Source organism: Chiloscyllium plagiosum, unplaced genomic scaffold (assembly GCF_037043375.1).
Source record: "Chiloscyllium plagiosum isolate Xiang-an unplaced genomic scaffold, Cpla_swu_hap1 HiC_scaffold_19, whole genome shotgun sequence".
Classification (NCBI taxonomy): Eukaryota; Metazoa; Chordata; class Chondrichthyes; order Orectolobiformes; family Hemiscylliidae; genus Chiloscyllium; species Chiloscyllium plagiosum.
The window spans coordinates 6,882,597-6,904,425 of record NW_028270157.1 but is presented as its reverse complement, the minus strand read 5'-3'; the positions used below and the strand labels follow the sequence as shown (position 1 = coordinate 6,904,425).

Below are 21,829 nucleotides of genomic sequence, written 5' to 3'. Positions count from 1 at the left end.
TCTCCCTGCAGCTCAAACCTTCCAACCCTGGCAATATCCTTGTAAATCTTTTCTGAACTCTTTCAAGTTTAACTGCATCATTCCTATAGGCCTCCAATGGCAATGCTTCGCAAACTGTTTCCAGCTGTGACCCCATTTTTAAGTTTGAAATTTGTCCTGCCAGTGAGAATGGTGTGAGGGCCTGTTTGACTGGATGCATTCCATACTCCGGTCACCCATTGCTGCCTTGGATCTCACAGCCCCATAATTTTGGCTGCCAAATCCCCACTTTGTGAAGCCCTGTCCTCTGCACTCCAAGCTACAACCAATCTCCACTGTCTAATCACCAATGCTGATGGCAATACAGAAACAACCTGGACTTCCCTGAATGCTGACAGAAGCATAGAAAATAGGAGCAGGAGAAGGCCATTTGGCCCTTCAAGCCTACTCTGTCATTCAAAATGATCACGGCGCATCATCCAACTCAGACCCTTGTTCCCACTTTCTCCCCATACCCTTTGATCCATTTGAACTTTATATAACTCCTTTTTGCAAACGTTCAATGTTTTGGCCTCAAACGCTTCCTGTTGCAGAGAATTCCACGATTCTGTAGCTGAAGACTTTTCTCACTTCAGTAAGTGATTTAGGTGGATTCCGGACAGAATGGATAGGGAGAAAACTGTTGCCACTTGTCAAGGCATTGAGAACAAGAGATCTGAGGTTTAATGTAAACGATAAAAGAGGCAAGAATGAAGATGAAAAATTTCACACCGTGAGTGGGTCAGGTCTGGAATGCAATGCCTGGGGGTGTGGTGGAAGCAGGTTCGGTTGAGGTTTGTAAGAAAGAGCTGGGCAGTTACCTGAGATGATGATCTGTGCAGCATTATGGGGAGAAGCCATAGGAACAACACTGGATAGTTCCCTCATTTAAAGGTCTGTTACAAACATGATGAATCAAACGTCCTCCATCTGCACCATAAAGTTTAGCAGTTCCAATAGCTTTCATGTCCAGAGAAACTATCAAGTAAGATAGAACAATTATTTTAAAATTGCATAAACAGACTATATAATGTCTCATTCATTTTATTGTCAGGTTCAGGAGTAACATTGGAAAAAACATGGGTTCATTTTAACTGTTACTACCTGCTGCAAAACCACTTAAATCTGATGTAGTAGCCAGAATGAGTTTCAAAAACTCGAAAGCCCAAAAGAATTAATCAGTTATTGAGTTTATCCCCAAATGAATCAAGATACAGATCAACAATTTGAAATGTCCAAATTACATTGATACTAAATGCCACTAAGTTTGTGACATGCTCTTATACGACAATAATCTGATATTCATGCTGACAGTGATTGGCTGTTGGATTCAGCAGCCAAGAGTATCTTCAATCATCAGTGACCACTAGCCAGATAAGACAAAGAAATCAATTATTTCATGTGTCACTGTTATTTGAGTAGAATTCAAGATCAAAAAGGCTTGTAACTAAGAAGTTTAGTCTTTCATCTCCATTATCTAAATGCATCCTGTGAGTACGGTATCCCAGTTAACTCACAATATCATTAAGCAACCACAATAAATAAAGCCCTGGGATACACAACAATTGAGCAACTGCATCTCATCTAGAATTGAACTAAAGAATCATTGCCGAGAATCTGTGAAGAGCTGATTAATAATGATGAATGACTTGGTGTATATTGTTACTGAAAAATGCAACCTTAGATTGATGTAGACGGCAGGGTGAAGCTAATCTCCTTCATCTCCACAGTCCCATTAATTAACATTGGATTATGAATGACAGAAAGGAGTTTCTCTATGCACTGATAATTAGAAACATGGGAGTTGCTCGATGAAAAAAAAGCAAGACCCATCTACTTTGTCTTCCACAATCTTGGGAGTTGTGTGATACAATAATAATGGAGTTGTTAACTTGCCACAACCATCAATCTCTATCAGTTAGACCACAGTGGACCCAGAAAACTCACAGGCTGGTAGAGCATATGAAATCTTCAGTCCAAAGTCACCTTTTCCCTCCTGAGCCTGCTATAATTACCATACCTCATGTCTCAAATCGCTTAAGTTCACTATTTCAAAATACTGTACGACTTTCTGAAGCAACTGTATCTAATTTGAAATTGAATCAATCATGACAAGCAGACCCATCAGCTCTCTAGAGAGTAAAACAGTAAATGCTGGAAATCCTGAGTAGGTTAAGCAGCAGGTTAAGTGGAGCCCCAGAAACTGACTCAATGGGCTGAATCTTCTAGCTGTGATCCCAACATCCTCTTCAATTCTCCATCAGGGACAAAGGGGAAAGGCCCTGATGTGATGTAGCTGGGCAACTTTCATGGAGGCAACCAGTTCAGAAGGCTTCTGCAGACAGGGTCCCGATTCACAGCCTCCAGGAAAACGCTTCAATGGGTCATGGAAACAACAGGCCCAGTCAGAGTGATGCTCAGCTGATAGCCTGACCATAGACAGACCCTTCGGTCTAACAATCCATGCTGACCAAATTTCCCAAACTAAACTAGTCTCATTTGCCTGTGTTTGGCCTGGGCCCCTCTGAACTTTTCCAATCCGTGTACCTGTCTAAATGTCTTTTAAAAGTGTAACCATGTACCTGCATCCTCTGGCAATTCATTCCACATACGAACCACCCACTCTGTGAAAACGTTGCCCCTTAGGTCCTTTTTAAATCTTTCTCCTCTCACCTTAAAAATACGCTCTCTAGTTTTGCAATCCTCTTCCTTAGGAAAAAGATCCTTTGGTATCCACCTTATTTATGCCCCTCATGATTTTATAAATCTCCAATAAGGTCAACTCTCAACTTCCTACACTCCAGTGAAAAATGTCCCCACCTATCTTTGTAACTCAAACCCTTCTGTCCCAGCAACATCCTGGTAAATCTCTTCTAAACCCTCTCCAAATTAATAATATCCTTCCAATAGCAGGGCAGCCAGAACTGTACACAGTACTCCAAGAATGATCTCACCAATGTCCTGTACAACCTCAACACGACATCCCAATCCTATACTCAGTAGTCTGAGCAATGAAGGCAAGCGTGCAAAATGCTGTCTTAAACACCCTGTCTGCCAATGATGCAATTTTGAAACAAGTATGTACCTGAATTCCTAGGTCTCTCTGTTCAACAACACTGTTAGGGCCCTATCCATTAACTGTGTAAGTCCTGCCCTTGTTTGTTTTACCAAAATGCAATATCTCGCATTTATTCAAATTAAACTCCATCAGCCACTCACTGCTAAGACTGAGTGATATTACAGGATCGCCCCAAGGTGGATGTCAGCCTCAGAGTAATTATAAAATTGTAAAAGCAACTGGCATCAGGCCATCAGTATGGAGGGGGAATCCTTTCCAATGGGCTTTGTGTTTGAGAAGGGCTGACGGGGCAGGGTGTTCTGTCTGCTGTTGGAAAGACACCAATGAGCTACCATTTATCTCTAACTGGTAATGTAGTTATCAGCTAACCATTGCTGTCGAGCAGGTAACTGTTGATGGTGAGTCATTACTCCCAGAAAGTTATCTCAGGAACCAACCCTGGCACAGGAATCTGTCATTTTGTCTCTTTTCCAACCTCCAAATGCATCTCCACATAATCACAAAACTTACCACATCATTTCAGGTCATTGACCTTTCATCAGAACTGGAGAAAAATGGTGCAACAACTTACATGATGAAATGGGTGATGGTGCAAGGCATGTTAAATATATTCAAGGCTGAGACAGACATGTTTAATGAGTCAGGGATTCGAGGGTTATGGGGAAAGGGCGGGAGAGTGGGCTTGAGGATGATCAGATCAGCATGTTCGCATTCTAAGGCGATGCAGACTCGATGGGCTGATTGGCCTTTGTCTTCTCGTATGTCTCATGGTGTTAAAAAGAGATTGTCACTGGGCAAGTCGAGAAACAATAAAATTCAATTCTGACCCCAGAGTAGCCATAACTGGCAACAACAGAAGTATTTCTCTATTTCAAACGTTGCGAAGTTTAAAAAACTTCAATGAAATTAAGGTAGGGATCAGGAAGTTTTCAGAATGAGCAGTTAATCTTCATTTTCATATAAGTGTGAAGTAAAACACTGGAGTAGGAAGAATAAAGAAGCCACATATTGTTAGGCTAATGAAAGACTAAATAGAACAGAGTAGCATTGGGATCTGGGGTTACAGAATTACAAATCACTAAACACAGCGGAGGCTAACCAAGCTGTTAAAGTAGCAAACTGAGCAGTGGTTTCAGGTAAAAGAGAAACAATTAAAAAGTAGGAAAATCTGGTTAGCTTAAATCAAAACTCTGTGAGACCACAGATAAAATAATGTGCAGGGTTCTAAGTCCAGATTTTAATGTTCTGTTTCTCAAAATGGGTTGGGGGCAGGAAAGGACACTGAGTGAGATGGCTGGATTTTTGTTTCGACCCTTGACCATTTTCATGAAAGCTGATGCAGGGAGAAAATCACAGAATTGTTAAGAAAGTAATGATAACATTGCAAGTCAATGGAGAGTCCTCCATAGATATGTGTTTTTCTCATTTTGATGGCTAGATTTCAGTCATTGTGGCTTTTATACAGCTACATGGAGACAGAGCCTTGGATTGGAGATGGGAGAATTTAAAAGTGAAGCTAATTAGTTTTGCCTCCATCACAGTTTATCATGAAATGTTGTAAGATGAGTTGTGTCTGTATTCAACAAGGTGACAACAGCATGATTGGAAATTATAACTGTCCATTAGTCTTCAGATAGAGGTTTTCTAATAAATAAAAAGGTAGAGTGCATTTCACACTGTTGAAAGGGTAACTTAGCATGTTAACACACCAACTACAAATGTTGAATCCTCCTTCCTTATTTTAATCACAGAGAATAGACATCCACCATTACAGTTTTGAAACCTGTTTGTTTCTTTGGAGAGTTTTATGGGCTCATGGCTGCAATTCAATTCGTAGTATCTTTCCAGTGCGGAAAGAGACCATTCATTCCATCGAGTCTGCACTGACTGTCCACAGAGCATCCCACCCAGACCCTGACCCCCAGCCTATTCCCATAACTCCCCATTTCCCATGGCTAAGCCACTTAGCTTACACATTCCTGGATATTATCGGTAATTTCCCATGGTCAATCTACCCTAACCTGCATATCTTTGGATGGTGGGAGGAAAGTGGAGGAGGAAACCCATATAGACATGGGGAGAATGTGCAAACTCCACACAGGCAGTTGCCCAGGAGTGGAATAGAACCCGGGTCCTGATGCTTTTTGTTTACTCAGGGTGTTTTATGGGTTATTCGACAGCTTCCAAAAGTTATAACAGGGCTTGGAAATTCTGTTCGTTAAATGATAACAGTTGAAGGGGGGGAGCATTGATTGATGGTGAGAGTGGTTTTAAAGTGATCAGGAGGATCAACTGTAGGTAGATGAGTCACTAATTGCCACAATTGACGCTGGTGACTGTGCAAACATCATCCTTATATGCATCTTATGCTTACTTTGGCAAGAAGACCCTCAGCATTATCAGGACTGTCCAAATCGAAATGCCCCCGGGGTCACCTGACCAAACCTCCAGGGCTAACAGCTGACCAGATCATCTCCAGGCCTTCGGCAGAATCTGACACTTAACCAAGATACAAAGGACGAAGTAAACCTACTGAGATCACTTTATTCGATTTGATTTGACTGATTGATTGTCACGTGTACCTAAGTACAATGAAAAGTTTTGTTAACAAGTAGTAGAGACAGATCATAGTAAGCAAGGACATACAGAGCAGAAGGTGAAAAAAAACTCATACAGAACCATTTAAGTTACGCCACACAGGGCGTGCGCCAGACAAGATCAACATTAACAAGATCAGCATTATTTGAAGTTAGAGAGTCCATTCATCAATCTAATAACAGCAGGGAAGAAGCTGTTCCTGATCCTGCTAGTGCCTGATGTATCTTGTGCCTGATGCAACGGGTTGTAGATCATTGCCAGGGTGTGATGGGTCTTTGGTGATGTTGGCAGCCTTTCCTGGCATGAGCCATGTAAATGGACTCCATGGATGGAAGGCTATCTTCCATGATGGTCTGGGCTGTGCACACCACCTTCTGTAGTTGAAGTCTATATTATTTGGTACATTGGCATATAACTTATAGGTGTTTGTCATGTCTTTGTTTCCTCTTAGTAATGAAACCATGTCCCCATGCCTTTGGTCCTGAGGACCAGTGGATGGGGCAATGCAGTGCAGACACCTGCCTCTGTCCAGCAGACCCTGAGGGAGCTGGGCTTGGCTCTCCATGGCAACCATCAACCTGTGCATAGACTCAGCCAGACACTCACATTGACTTGTTGGACTAGGCTAGATGTTCAATACTGGCATGTATTGTTAATGTGTCAAAGAGTGTGGTGCTGGAAAAGCACAGCCAGTCAGGTAGCATCTGAGGAGCAGGAGAGTAGACGTTTCGGGCATAAGTCCTTCATTGGAATGAGCCTCATTCCTGATGAAGGGCTTAAGCTTGAAACGTCGATTCTCCTGCTCCTCAGATACTGCCTGACTGGCTGTGCTTTTCCAGCACCACACTCTTCAACTCTGATTTCCAGTATCTGCAGTGCTCACTTTCTCTGTGCATTGTTAATGGTTTCATTGCTAAGAGAAAGCAAAGACATCTCAAGCACCTCTGTCTTCATGTGGGTTCCAATGATAGCTCAATAGAGTAGGTCAAAGAGACCAATTAGAAACTTTCCTTCCACCTTGCAGTTTTTTACCAGCTTCTAGAAGGACTGAAATAGTTCACTGTATCACACGGCATCAACGACCCACGTATCTAAATGCTAAAGCAACAATATCATCTGATTATTTTCAGCATGTAGAAACATTGGATTTCACTGATCTTCATTATTAAATTGTTTCAATACACAGATATTGATGAGTGTGCCCAAAATAAACACTACTGTCGAGAGAATACCATCTGTGTGAATGGCGCTGGGTCCTACATCTGTATCTGCAAAACGGGTTATATTAAGGTTGACGATTATTCCTGTACAGGTAAGACATTTGTTAATAAGTGAAATAATCGAGGGGGAGTGTCGTATTATCATTGGATTAATACTGAAAGGTCCATACTAATATCATGGGAATGTAGGTTCAAATCCTATCATGGATTCAGGAGGTGATGGTTTAGTGAGATTATTGCTAGATTATTAATCCAGAGACCCAGTTAATGTTCTGGGGAGCTGGTTACGAATCCTGCCATGCTAGATGGTGGAATTGACTTCAATAACAATTTGGAATTAAGAGTCTAATGATGACCCTGAAATCATTTGTGGGCGGCACGGTGGCACAGTGGTTAGCACTGCTGCCTCACAGCGCCAGAGACCCGGGTTCAATTCCCGCCTCAGGCGACTGACTGTGTGGAGTTTGCACGTTCTCCCCGTGTCTGCGTGGGTTTCCTCCGGGTGCTCCGGTTTCCTCCCACAATCACAAAGATGTGCAGGTCAGGTGAATTGGCCATGCTAAATTGCCCATAGTGTTAGGTAAGGGGTAAATGTAGGGGTATGGGTGGGTTGTGCTTCGGCGGACTTGTTGGGCCGAAGGGCCTGTTTCCACACTGTAAGTAATCTAATCTAATCTAATCATTAGCGATTCTTGGGAAAACCCATCTGGTCCATTAATGCCCTTTAGGGAAGGAAATTGCTATCCTTTCCTGGTCTGGCCTACATGTGACTCGAGACTCACAGCAATACGGTTGTTTCTTAACTGTCCTCTGGGTAATTAGGGATGAACAATAAATACTGGCCTGGCCAGTGACAGTCATGGATGAATTTTTAAAAACTCAATTCATAAATTCATAAAAATTGAAATCTAGCTTCAGGATGGTGACCATAAAACTAGCACAAACCATTAGTAAATGAAGTCTCTGTGGTTTGCTATAGCCTCTAGGGAAGGAAATCTGCCATTCTTTAGAAGCACCTGGATGAGCACTTCAAATGCCAGGGCGCAGGAAGCTATGGATGCATGTGCAGATATAAGGGATGCATACAGTTTGATATTTGTTGATTGGCATAGGCATGATGGGCCAAAGGGCCTGTTTTCTATGCTGTGTGATTCTATGACACATGACTCCAGCTCCCCTGCAATGAGGTTGAGGTCTTCAATGTCCTCTGAAACACAAGCCACTCAGTTCAAGGGTAATTAGGGATGGACAGAAAATGCTGACCTTTCAATCCCATGAAAGAATAAGTACAAAAGGACCAACATTTTTAAGAAAATCTTTCTTAATACTTCTTAATACTTTAACTTTATTGTCCAACACAACAACGTTATGCCTGAAGTTCTAAACCTATTGCATCAACACAGAATAGAACGATAGGATCCTGCAGCACAGGATTCCCTACTTTGTAAGAACTCTGCAATAAATCCCAGATAGTGAAGCAGTCCTGATATTTCAAAGCATGCAGATGCTGACAGGAGGTGTAAGGTGACAATGATTGGCAATGCTCAATGTTTCTGACTAGTTAATGATCGCCCACTCTCGGGAATAACTTTGGGTGCAAGCAAGAAATGGGTGGTTGTAACATTTTCATTTTGCATCTGAATGGTATTAACAGAATTTATGAAATGTGTTGTTAGGGCATATAGTCAGATCAGGTGGCAGCTCCATGTTGACAAAGTATTTATTAACAGTCTTCTCTCATCTTGCACGGTCAGTCGGGGGTCATTCTGTTGCGATGAATAGAAAAAAACTTTTCATTGAAAGATTAGAAAGGGCCTGTTTCCATATTGTAGGCATTCTATGATTCTATGTTTGTGGAAGAGAGTTCCAAACCTCTCCTACCCTTTGTGTGTCTAAGTGCTTCCTAACATCTCTCCTGAATGGTCTGACCCTAATTTTCAGACTATGCCTCTAGTTCTACAATCCCCAAACAGCTTATCTTTATCTGCCCTGTCTTTTCCTGTTAATATCTTGAAATCTTTGTATAATCTCTCCTCATAATTTAACCCCTGAAGTCCAGGTATCATTCTTGTAAACCTACGTTGTACTCCCTCCAGGGCAGATAGGCTTCCTCCATATTGGTGGCACAGTGGCTCAGTGGTTAGCACTGCTACCTCACAGCACCAAGGTCCCAGGTTTGATTCCAGCTTCAGGCGAATGTCTGTGTGGAGTTTGGACATTCTCCCTGTGTCTGCGTGGGTTTCCTCGTGTGCTCTGGTTTCCTCCCACAGTCCAAAGATGTGCAGGTCAGGTGAATTGGCCATGCTAAATTGCCAAAGCTTTAGGTGCATTAGTCAGAGGGAAATGGGTCTGGGTGGGTTACTCTTCGGAGGGTTAGTGTGGACTGGTTGGGCCGAAGGGCCTTTTTTCACACTGTAGGAAATCTAATCTAATCCTTCCCAAGGTGTGGTGCCCAGATCTGCTCCAAGTGTGGTCTAACCAGGTTTTGTATAACCACAGTATAATTTCTGCAGCCTTATACTCCAATCCTCTAGATATAAAGAGCAACATTCCATTGGCTTTCTTGATTATTTTCTGCACTTGTTTGTGATATTTTAAATATCTATTCACCTGACCACCACACCCCCCCCCCCCCTCTCCCCACACCCAAGTCTCTTTGGACATTCATTGTATTGACCTTCATACCATCTAGAAAGTTCCCTGATCTATCCTTTTTGGTCCAAAATGGATAATCTTTCACTTGCTTACATTGAACTCCATCTGCCATAGTTTTGCCTTTTCATGTCATCTACCAATACCCTTTGTAATTTTATGCTATCACATCATAGAATTTTATAATACAGAAGGAAGTCATTTGACCCATGTCCATACCAGTTCCTAAAAGAGCCAACTGGCTCGTCCCAATCTCCATTTCTGATGAAGGGCTCCTGCCCGAAACGTCGATTTTCCTGCTCCTCGGATGCTGCCTGACCTGCTGTGCTTTTCCAGCACCACTCTAATTTTGACTCTAATCTCCAGTATCTGCAGTCCTCACTTTTGCCTAGTTCCAGCCCTATCTCCGAAAACCTCTGAATTCATGACTTCCAACTACACATCCAGCTCTGCTTTGAAGCCTCCCATGGAATCTTCCTCCATTATCATCCCAGGCAGCTCATTCCAAATTGTAACAATTGAGTAAAGCAGCTTCTTATCTCACTCCTAGCTTGCTTACTGGCAGTCTTGGAATTGTGAGCCCTGGTTGGCTGTTTTCAAGAATGGTTTTGGACATTGTTCTTGGGGTTAAAGGAATCAAAGAGTATGGAGTTCGATAATCAGCCAGGATCATAATGAATGCAACAGGCTTGAAGGGCTATGTTTCTGCATCTCATTTAATTTAAATTGAATGCTACAGAATTATCTTGCTTACCTTATGTTTACCTGAATATCTCCTTCCTATCGGAAAGTTGTTGTGAAATTTGAAAGGGTTCAGAAAAGATTTACAAGGATGTTGCCAGGGTTGGAAGATTTGAGCTGGAGGGAGAGGTTGAATAGGCTAGGGCTGTTTTCCCTGGAGCGTCGGAGGCTGAGGGATGACCTCATAGAGGTTTATAAAATCATGAGCATGGGTAGGATAAACTGACAAAAATTTTTCCCTGGGGTCAGGGAGTCCAGAACTAGAGGGCATAGGTTTAGGGTAAGAGGGGAAAGATATAAAAGGGACCTAAGGGAGAACATCTTCACACAGAGGGTGGTACGTGGATGGAATGAGCTGCCAGAGGAAGTGGTGGAGGCTGGTGCAATTACAACATTTAATACTTCATCTGGATGGGTATATGAATATGAAGGGTTTAGAGGGATATGGGCCGGGTGCTGGCAGGGACTAGATTGGGTTGGGATATCTGGTCAGCATGGACGGGTTGGACCGAAGGGTCTGTTTCCTTGCTGTACATCTCTATGACTCTATGACTCTATGTCCTGCACTATCCACAATGCTGCCTACTTTGTGTCATCAGCATATTTGGATAATGACTTTCAATGCCACTATACGAGTCATTAATAAATAATGGAAATAATCGAGGCCGTAACACACCTTGTAGGACAGTACTTATCATTATCCTTACTTTCTATTGCCTGTCTCAACCAGTTTCCGTGCCATGTCAGTAATTTGCTTTCAATTCCTTGGGCCTCTAGCTGAGTTAATAGTCTCTTATGTGGGACTTTATCAAATACCTTCTGAAAGTCCATAAAAACAATATCTACAGACATTCTCCTGTCCACTAACTTAATCCCCTCTTTAAAAAATTTCAATGAGGTTTGGTAGGCATGATCCACTCATCCTGAATCCACGCTAGCTCACTCTGATAAATTGACAATTTTAAAGATGTTCAGTTACCCCAATCCTTGATTGTAGACTCCAGTAATTGCCCAGCACACAAGTTAGTCTAACTGGTCTGCAATTCCATGGATCTCCTCTTCCTCCTCCTTAGAAAGAAGAATGACAAGCTTAAAAGCAAAATGACATTTAGAGAGAATGCATTTCATACAGCTAAATCCAAGTCTAAAAATAAGTTAAAGGAATCGAAACAATGCAGAATGTTAAAGGGAAATGTGAGTAAAATGAGGATGGACTTGGGTTTGTTCATGTCAAAGATGCTTCAAGGAATGCTAATCTTATACCTTTTTCAATGTTTATACACACAAGAAGTGGCTATTTCTACTCCTTGTGAAAATGATTTCCTACTTGCTGATCCTATCACTGATCTTCCACTGTTAGATGTGCGGTGAAGCATTACTTTGTTGAAACAGCAAGCCATGGCCGTCTCTATGAATGCCAATGTTACAGTTAATCCACAAAACAAAATTCTAGGCACTGATAGGGAATTGCAGCCTGCTTTCTTGTTAAGTCTTTTCAGTTATTGAAGGTTTTTGGGAAGACCTCTGAACTCAATCTCTGGGCTATAACGGAGAATGAAAGAGAAGGGCATCCTTCTGAAAAATAAAAAATTGTTAGAGTTAACTTTAAAAAGAAGAACATGCTATTATATAATTAAGCGAAAGTGAGGACTGCAGATGCTGGAGATTAGAGTCAAGAGTGTGGTGCTGGAAAAGCACAGCAGTCGGGCAGCTTCCGAGGAGCAGGAAAATCGACATTGTGATCAAAAATCCTTAATCAGGAATGAGGCTCGGAGCCTTGGGGGTAGAGAGATAAATGGGAGGAGGATGGAGTTGGGGGGGAAGGTAGCTGAGAGTGCAATAAGTGGATGGAGGTGAGGGTAATGATAATAGGTTGGAGAGGAGAGTGGAGCGGATAGGTGGGAAGGAAGATTTCACCAGTTTCCTCATTTCTCCTCCCCACACCTTATCCCAGTTACAACATTCCAGCTCAGCACCTTCCTCACGGCCTGTCCCACCTGTCCATCTTCCTTCCCACCTATCCGCTCCACCTCCCCTCCAGCCTATCACCTTTACCCCAACCTCCATCCACCTATCACACGCTTAACTACCTTCCACCGAACTCCACCCCCTCCCATTTATGTCTCCACCCCCGAGGCTCCCAGCCTTATTCCTGATGAAGAGCTTTTGCCCGAAACGTTGATTTTCAAGCTCCACGGATACTGCCTGACCGGCTGTACTTTTCCAGCACCACAATCTTGGCTATTATATAATCAAGTTTAATTAACTTACTGTCAATTTTGTATTCATTAAATATTTATTACACATTTTGAAGTTAGTGGCTCCTTTAGATTTTCAATCAGAAATGGAATCGAAGGTTATGGGGAAACGGCAGGATCAGTTTGGCTATGATCTCATCGAGTCACAGAGATGTACAGCACGGAAACAGACCCTTCACTCCAACTTGTCCATTCTGACCAGATATCCCAACCCAATCTAGTTCCATTTGCTAGCACTTAGCCCATATCCCTCTAAACACTTCTTATTCATATACCCATTGAGATGTCTTTTAAATGTTGCAGTTGTACTGGCCTCCACCACTTCCTCTGGCAGCTCATTCCATACACGTACCACCCTCTGTGTGAAAATGTTCCCCCTTAGGTCCTTTTTACATCTTTCCCCTCTCACCCTAAACCTAAGCCTTCTTGTACTGAACTCCCCTACCCCAGGGGAAAAGACCTTGTCTTTTTATCCTATCCATGCCCCTCATGATTTTATAAACCTCTGTAAGGTCATCCCTCAGCCTCTGATGCTCCAGGGAAAACAGCCCCAACCTGTTCAGCCTCTCCCTGTAGCTCAACCCCTCCAATCCTGGCAATATCCTTGTAAATCGTTTGTGAACCCTTTCAGGTTTCACAACATCTTTCCGATAGGAGGGAGACCAGAATTGAAAGACAGAGCAGATCAACGGGCTGAATGGCTTATTTCTGCTCCAAAATCTCATGGTCTTATATTTGTCAATTTGAAATGAGTTCAAAGATATTATTCATGTGAATCTTTATAAAGTATCAAAACAAATTTCATCAGTTCATCTCCTTTTGTCTGTTGATGGTTATTTTCACATTGCTGCCAAGTTTTCCTTGATAGTTTATGTACCATTTTGCTTATGATTGGCATAAAGAGATTTGTGGTGGTGATCTACACAAGGTCATGTCCTCTGCTCATTTCCCCATGCCTTGTGGTCCTGAGCTTTTCGCTTCAGCTGGCCTCACATTTTCAAAATCCTTGAACAATAAGAAAACTGAGATGGTTTCACATTCCCTTTGTATTGTGTGTTTAAAGGAAATTTAAGCCCTTTACCTGAATGGTCTTCCACCTATAAGCAGCCATTGTCCCTCAAAATACCACCCCTTCCACCATTACCTCCGAAAATTCACTGCTTCCATTGTTGGCCGTGGTTAGTAATCCTGACCCTTACCTGAGCCGGGGGTGACACTCAGCATGAAAATGATTCGGGGTCCAAACAAGGAAAAGCTTTATTTTAAAACAAAAACTGAAATTGCTGGATAAGCTCAACAGGTCTGGCAGCATTTGTGGAGAGAAATCAGAGTTAATGTTTTAGGTCCGGTGACCATTCCTGATTAACTCTGATTTCTCTTCACAGCAACTTCTGTTTTTCTGATTTGCACCATCCACAGTTCTTTCGGTTTTTAGAAAGCTTTATTCTACCCTATGTATATGGATACCCTATGCTTGAGGAAGATTGTTTAATGAATGAAGGTTTTTTTACATTCTTATGCACTTGGTGATAACCATTTGTACGAGACAATACACTGTTGATGCCTCAGTTGAAATCAGACCCAGCCCCAGTTAAGATAAATGCTTTCTGTTGTAAGGCGAATTGAACTCCTGCTGTGTCCATGCCCTGTAACCATGTCTCTTGAAAATGCCAAAAGGTTCTCATTTATAGCAATTACCTCTCTGTAACTTAATGAGTATCTACTTTTATATACAATAGCATGGTTATGTCTCTTTGTCTATTGAAATAGCTCATATCACTGTGCCTGTGCAGTTCCAAATTAAGCTAACATTCAATCTGACTTGTATTAACCTTTAAAGAGTCACCCAAGGGTGATTGCACACCAACTTCCCAGCCTTCCAAATACCTGTATACCTTTCCATATATCTATCCAATTGTCTAATTAATTTCTGTACCTAATAGGCACGTGCTTTCACAAAATGACAATCATATTATACCAGAGTCATAGAGGTGTACAGCACGGAGACAGACCCTTTGGTCCATCTTGTCCACGCCAATTAGATATCTTAAATTAATCTAACACCAGTTGCCAGCATTTGACCCATACCCTCTAAACCCTTCCTATTCACATACCCATCCAGATGCCTTTTAAATGCTGCAATTGTACCAGCCTCCACCACCTCCTCTGGCAGCTTATTCCATACATACACCACCCTCTGCATGAAAAAGTTGCCTCTTAGGTCCCTTTTATATCTTTCCCCTCTCACCGTGAACCTATGCTGTCTAGTTTTGGACTCCTCTACCCTTGTCTATTTACCCTATCCGTGCCCCTCATGATTTTATAAACCTCTATAAAGTCACCCCTCAGCCTCCAATGCTCCGGAGAAAATATCTAGCCTTTCACTCTCGCGCAAACTCTCCAATCCCGGCAATTGTGGAAATTCCTTGAAATCAGACTCGGAGATCAGAAAGTAGCAATTAAAGAAATTGCTTCCACATTTAATACAACTGATTATCAATATTCAATAAATCAAAGATAACCAGTTGAGTGCTCCGAAAGCAAGTGCTTCCAAATAAAGCTGTTGGACTATAACCTGGTGTTGTGTGATTTTTAACTTTGTACAGCCCAGTCCAAACCGGCACCAACTAACTAACTGAAGTATTTTATGCCAAGATACAACTAAAAGGTTCTTTATTTTATATAATTCCAAAATACTAATGATTGTGATAATCTGCATCTTGTGGCATGCTGCATTTGTATTTTTGTACACCCTTCAATTCAAAACATGTTTTTTACGTGTTTAAGGTTGTCATTGTTATAGGGAGGATGCCAAACTACCTGAGACATTCACTTAAAATGGAACCAACTGGTTTCACTCCAAACAATGTGAACTAGGGATTGAAAAAAAGAGGCAAAGACATAACTGAGGAGGAGGTTAAGTTGGAACTGAACTCTATTTTGAATGAAAAAGAAAGGTCAAGGTGTGACAGAGAGAAAAATTGGCAAAGGTTAATTAAGCAAATAAATTAAATTAGGAAGTTGACATTAATAAAAGCACAAAGAACTATTCACTCCTGTCAAGTTAAATTGTTTAATTTTTGAGTGACAGAGGATAGGAACATGGAAACAGGAGCAGGCCATTCAGCTCCTCCAGCCTGTTCTGCTATACAATGAATTCATACAAAGAACATTACAACACAGGAACACACTATTTGGCCCTCCAAGTCTGTGCTAATCCACATTCTCTATCTAAATCAACCCTCTAACTTCTAAGGATCTGTATCCCTTTTCTCCCTGCCCATTCATGTATCTGTCTAGATACATCTTAAATGATGCCATTGTTTCTGCCTCTACCACCGTCGCGCATTGAGAGTGTGGCGCTAGAAAAGCACAGTGGGTCAGGCAGCATCTGAGGAGCAGGAGAATGAACGTTTCAGGCAAAAGCCTTCATCAGGAATGAGGCTGGGAGTCTCGGTGGGGGTGGGGGGGAAGAGATAAATGGGAAGGGGTGGGCTGAGGGGGGGAAGGTAGCTGAGAGTGCAATAGGTGAATGGAGGTGGAGGTAAAGGTGATAGGTTGGAGGGGAAAGTGGAGCAGATAGGTGGTAAGGAAGATGGACAGGTGGCACAGGTCATGAGAACGGTGCTGGGATGGAAGATTGCAACTGGCGTAAGGTGGGGGGAGGGGAAATGAGGAAACTGGTGAAAGCAACATTGATGCACTGGGGTTGGAGGGTCTCGAGGCAGAAGATGAGGTGTTCTTCCTCCAGGCGTCGGGTGATTTGGGAGTGGTGATGAAGGAGGCTCAGGACCCGCATGCCCCGGCAGAGTGGGAGGGGGAGTTCACGTGTTCGGCCACTCCACTCTTGTCTCCCACCTGTCACCATTACCCCCACCTCCATCACCTATCGTACTCTGAGCTACCTTCCCACAGCCCCATCCACTCCCATCTCAGCACCATCCTCTTGATCTGTGCCACCTGTCCATCTTCCTTCCCACCTATCCACTCCACCCTCCTCTCCAACCTATCACCTTTACCTCCACCTCCATCAATCTATTGCACTCTCAGCTACCTTTCCCCCTCAGCCTCATCCCCTCACATTTATCTCTCCACCCCCGAGGGTCCCAGCCTCATGCTTGAGAGAGTCATAGAGTCATAGAGATGTACAGCATGGAAACAGACCCTTCGGTCCAACCTGTCCACATCGACCAGATATCCCAATCCAATCTAGTCCCACCTGCCAGCACCCGGCCCATATCTCTCCAAATCCTTCCTATTCATATGCCCATCCAAATGCCTCTTAAAATGTTGCAGTTGTACCAGCCTCCACCACATCCTCTGGCGGCTCATTCCATACACGCACCACCCTCTGCGTGAAAAAGTTGTCCCTTAGGTCTCTTTTATATCTTTCCCCTCTCACCCTAAACCTATGCCCTCTAGTTTTGGACTCCCCGATCCCAGGGAAAAGACTTTGTCTATTTATTCTATCAATGCCTCTCATAATTTTGTAAACCTCTATAAGGTCAACCCTCAGCCTCCGACGCTCCAGGTAAAACAGCCCCAGCCTGTTCAGCTTCTCCCTATAGCTCAAATCCTCCAATCTTGGCAACATCCTTGTAAATCTTTTCTGAACCCTTTCAAGTTTCACAAAATCTTTCCGATAGGAAGGAGACCAGAATTGCATGCAATATTCCAACAGTGGCCTAATAAATGTCCTGTACAGCCACAACATGACCTTCCAACTCCTGTACTCCATACTCTGACCAATAAAGGAAAGCATACTAAACGCCTTCTTCATTATTCTATCCACCAGCGACTCTACTTTCAAGGAGCTATGAACCTGCACTCCAAGGTCTCTTTGTTCAGCAACACTCCCTAGGACCTTACCATTAAGTGTATAAGGCCTGCTAAGATTTTCTTTCTCAAAATGCAGCACCTCACATTTATCTGAATTAAACTCCATCTGCCACTTCTCAGCCCGTTGGCCTATCTGGTCCAGATCCTGTTGTAATCTGAGGTAACCCTCTTCGCTGTCCACTACACCTCCAATTTTGGTGTCACCTGCAAACTTACTAACTGTACCTCTTATGCTCGCATCCAAATCATTTATGTAAATGACAAAAAGTAGAGGGCCCAGCACCGATCCTTGTGGCACTCCACTGGCCACAGGCATCCAGTCTGAAAAACAACCCTCCACCACCACCCTCTGTCTTCTACCTTTGAGCCAGTTCTCTATCCAAATGGCTAGTTTTCCCTGTATTCCATGAGATCTAACCTTGCTAATCAGTCTCCCCTGGGGTACCTTGTCGAATGTCTTACTGAAGTGCATATAGATCACATCTACTGCTCTGCCCTCATCAATTTTCTTTGTTACTTCTTCAAAAAACTCAATCAAGTTTGTGAGACATGATTTCCCATGCACAAAGCCATGTTAACCATCCCGAATCAGTCCTTGCCTTTCCAAATACATGTACATCCTGTCCCTCAGGATTCCCTCCAACAACTTGCCCACCACCAAGGTCAGGCTCACTGGTCTATAGTTCCCTGGCTTGTCTTTACCGCCCTTTGTAAACAGTGGCACCACGTTTGCCAACCTCCAGTCTTCCGGCACTTCACCTGTGACTATAGATGATACAAATATCTCAGCGAGAGGCCCAGCAATCACTTCTCTAGCTTCCCACAGAGTTCTTGGGTACACCTGATCAGGTTCTGGGGATTTATCCACCTTTAACCGGTTCAAGACATCCAGCACTTCCTCCTCTGTAATCTGGACGTTTTGCAAGATGTCACCATCTATTTCCCTACAGTCTATATCTTCCATATCCTTTTCCTCAGTAAATGCTGATGCAAAATATTCATTTAGCATCTCCCCCATTTTCTGTGGCTCCACACAAAGGCCACCTTGCTGATCTTTGAGGGGCTCTATTCTCTCCCTAGTTACCTTTTTGTCGTTAATATATTTGTAAAAACCCTTTGGATTCTCCTTAATTCTATTTGTCAAAGCTACCTCATGTCCCCTTTTTGCCCTCCTGATTTCCCTCTTAAGCATACTCCTACTTCCTTTATCCTCTTCTAAGGATTCACTCGATCTATCCTGTCTATACCTGACATATGCTTCCTTCTTTTTCTTAACCAAAGCCTTAATTTCTTTAGTCATCCAGCATTCCCTATACCTACCAGCCTTCCCTTTCACCCTGACAGGAATATACTTTCTCTGGATTCTTGTTATCTCATTTCTGAAGGCTTCCCATTTTCCAGCCATCCCTTTATCTGTGAACATCTGCCTCCAATCAGCTTTCAAAAGTTCTTGCCTAATACCGTCAAAATTGGCCTTTCTCCAATTTAGAACTTCAACTTTTCCATCACGATTTTAAAACGAATAGAATTATGGTCGCTGGCCCCAAAGTGCTCCTCCATTGACACCTCAGTCACCTGCCCTGTCTTATTTCCCAAGAGTAGGTCAAGTTTTGCACCTTCTCTAGTCGGTACATCTACATACTAAATCAGAAAATTGTCTTGTACGCACTTAAGAAATTCCTCTCCATCTAAACCTTTAATACTATAGCAGTCCCAGTCGATGTTTGGAAAGTTAAAATCCCCTACCATAACTACCCTATTATTCTTACAGATAGCTGAGATCTCCTTACAAGTTTGTTTCTCAATTTCCCTCTGACTATTAGGGGGTCTATAATACAATCCCAATAAGGTGATCTTATTTCTCAGTTCCACCCAAATAACTTCCCTGGATGTATTCCCGGGAATATCCTCCCTCAGCACAGCTGTAATGCTATCCCTTATCAAAAATGCCCCTCTCCCTCCTCTCTTGTCTCCCTTTCTATCCTTCCTGTAGCATTTGTATCCTGGAACTGTAAGCACCAAGTCCTGCCCATCCCTGAGCCATGTTTCTGTAATTGCTATGCCAGGTAAAAACAATGACTGCAGATGCTGGAAATCAGATTCTGGATTAGTGGTGCTGGAAGAGCACAGCAGTTCAGGCAGCATCCAAGGAGCTTCGAAATCGACGTTTCGGGCAAAAGCCCTTTATTCCTGATGAAGGGCTTTTGCCCGAAACGTCGATTTCGAAGCTCCTTGGATGCTGCCTGAACTGCTGTGCTCTTCCAGCACCACTAATCCAGAATCTGGTATCCAGCATCTGCAGTCATTGTTTTTACCTCATTGATTTTAACCCTACTGCGAATCCTCTTGCAAGGATGCCTGCCTTGAAGATGTTTTCCTCCTCTCTCTACAAGAATCTCAGGGAGTCCCTCTCCCACTGCAACTCCCGGGTCATTTCCTCTGCCCAATTGCTATGCTATCCCAGTCCCATGTTCCTAACCATGCCCTGAGTTCATCTGCCTTCCCTATTAGGCCCCTTGCATTGAAATAAATGCAGTTAAATTTATTAGTCCTACCTTGTCCCTGCCTGCCTTGACCGTTTGATTCACGTCTGTTCTCAACTGTACCAGTCTCAGATTGATCTCTTTCCTCACTATCTCCGTGGGTCCCACGCCCGCCCCCCCCCCTCCCCCCACCTTACTAGTTTAAATCCTCCCAAGCAGTTCTAGCAAATTTCACTGCCAGTATATTAGTCCCTTTCCAATTTAAGTGCAATCCGTCCTTCTTGTACAGGTCACTTCTACCCCAAAAGAGATTCCAATGATCCAAAAATGTGAATCCTTCTCCCATAAACCAGCTCCTCAGCCATGCATTCATCTGCTCTATCCTCCTATTGCTGCCCTCACTAGCTCATAGCACTGGGAGTAATCCAGATATTACTACCCTTGAGGGCCTCCTTTTTAAATTTCTATCTAACTCTCTGTAATCTCCCTTCAGAATCTCAACCTTTTCCCTTCCATGTACACATGAAAGAAGTGAAACTATCACTGTATTCTAACAGATGAAAGGCTTAACAGACAATCAATTTTTCAATGTATAATTTCAGTTACATCACACTGCAAATTTTTGCTATAAATTCTGTGTTACATTCGAGCCCTCCACTATCACCTGATGAAGGAGCATCGCTCCGAAAGCTAGTGTGCTTCCAATTAAACCTGTTGGACTATAACCTGGTGTTGCATGATTTTTAACTTTGTACACCCCAGTCTAAAACTGGCATCTCCAAATCATTTTCCCTTCCTATATCATTGTCCACATTGGAACCAATGACCTCTTGCTGGCCCCTCTCCCCCGTGAGAACATTCTGCATCCTCTCTGAGACATCCTTGATCCTGGCACCAGGGAAACAACACACCATTCTGCTTTTTCTCTGCTGGCCACAGAAATGTCTGTCTGTACCTCGGACTACAGAATCCCCTAACACAATTGATCTCTTGGCAGCCGACGTACCCCTCGTTGCATTAGAGCCAGTCTCAATACCAGAAACTTGGCTATTCGTGCTACGTTCCCCTGAAAACCCATCACCCCCTACATTTTCCAAAACAGCATACCTGTTTGAAATGGGCATATCCACAAAAGACTCCTGCCCTAGGTGCTGACCTCTCTTACCCTTCTTGGAGTTAACCCATCTATGTGACTGAGACTTTCCCCCCTTCTTATAACTGCCATCCATCACATACTGTTGCTGTTGCAAATTCCTCATGATGAAGGGCTTTTGTCTGAAAAATTGATTCTCCTGCTCCACGGATGCTGCCTGACCTACTGTGCTTTTCCAGCACCACACTCTCGACTCTAATCTGCAGTCCTCACTTCCACCATTGCAAAACCAGCTATCCAGGCAACTGAGCTTACCACCCCCCCCCCCGCATGTGTGAATAGTTATCACACTGTTAAGAAAGATACTTGTGCTGCTAATTACCTGCTTTAATTTGCTTTGAAGAATTTAATGTCGATTTAATGACCAAATCTCATGTGTCTGGAAAAGTAACTGGGAGACAAGTGAGGTGGTATTTGCGCAAGTGACATAAATAGACTAACAAATTCAGGACGTTCTCAATTCACAGAACACACTTGGATTGCCTGAAGGTACTGACAAGCCTGAACATTAGTAGCATGACCATTACATCAGAGACAAAATCTGCCCAGTAATTGCAGAAGGAAGTGTTACTACTCGGCTGGTACTAAATTTGTTCTTGGCGAGGCTTGAGTTATGATTTTAAAAATTCCTTGGCAGTTCTTTTTCCTGTGAAATTTGACAGCGAGAGCAAGAACGAGAAAGTATTACAAGGAGTACTTTTCACAAAGATCAATCAATCATTGACTGTTCTGCCAGGGCTATTAGCAAATCTAATTAGAAAGAATGAAGCTTTTAAACAGACTTGCTG

General features: G+C 42.9%; 1 protein-coding gene across 1 annotated transcript in view; it reads left to right on the top strand.

Annotated features, from left to right (window-relative positions):
- The window catches only part of LOC122559324 (protein kinase C-binding protein NELL2-like), a 360,484-nt gene that overhangs the window by 145,056 nt on the left and 193,599 nt on the right, over positions 1-21,829 (top strand). Inside the window, exon 13 of the mRNA XM_087997004.1 lies at positions 6,882-7,007. Coding sequence (XP_087853130.1) covers positions 6,882-7,007 — 126 coding nt within the window. The remainder of the gene's footprint in view (positions 1-6,881; positions 7,008-21,829) is intronic.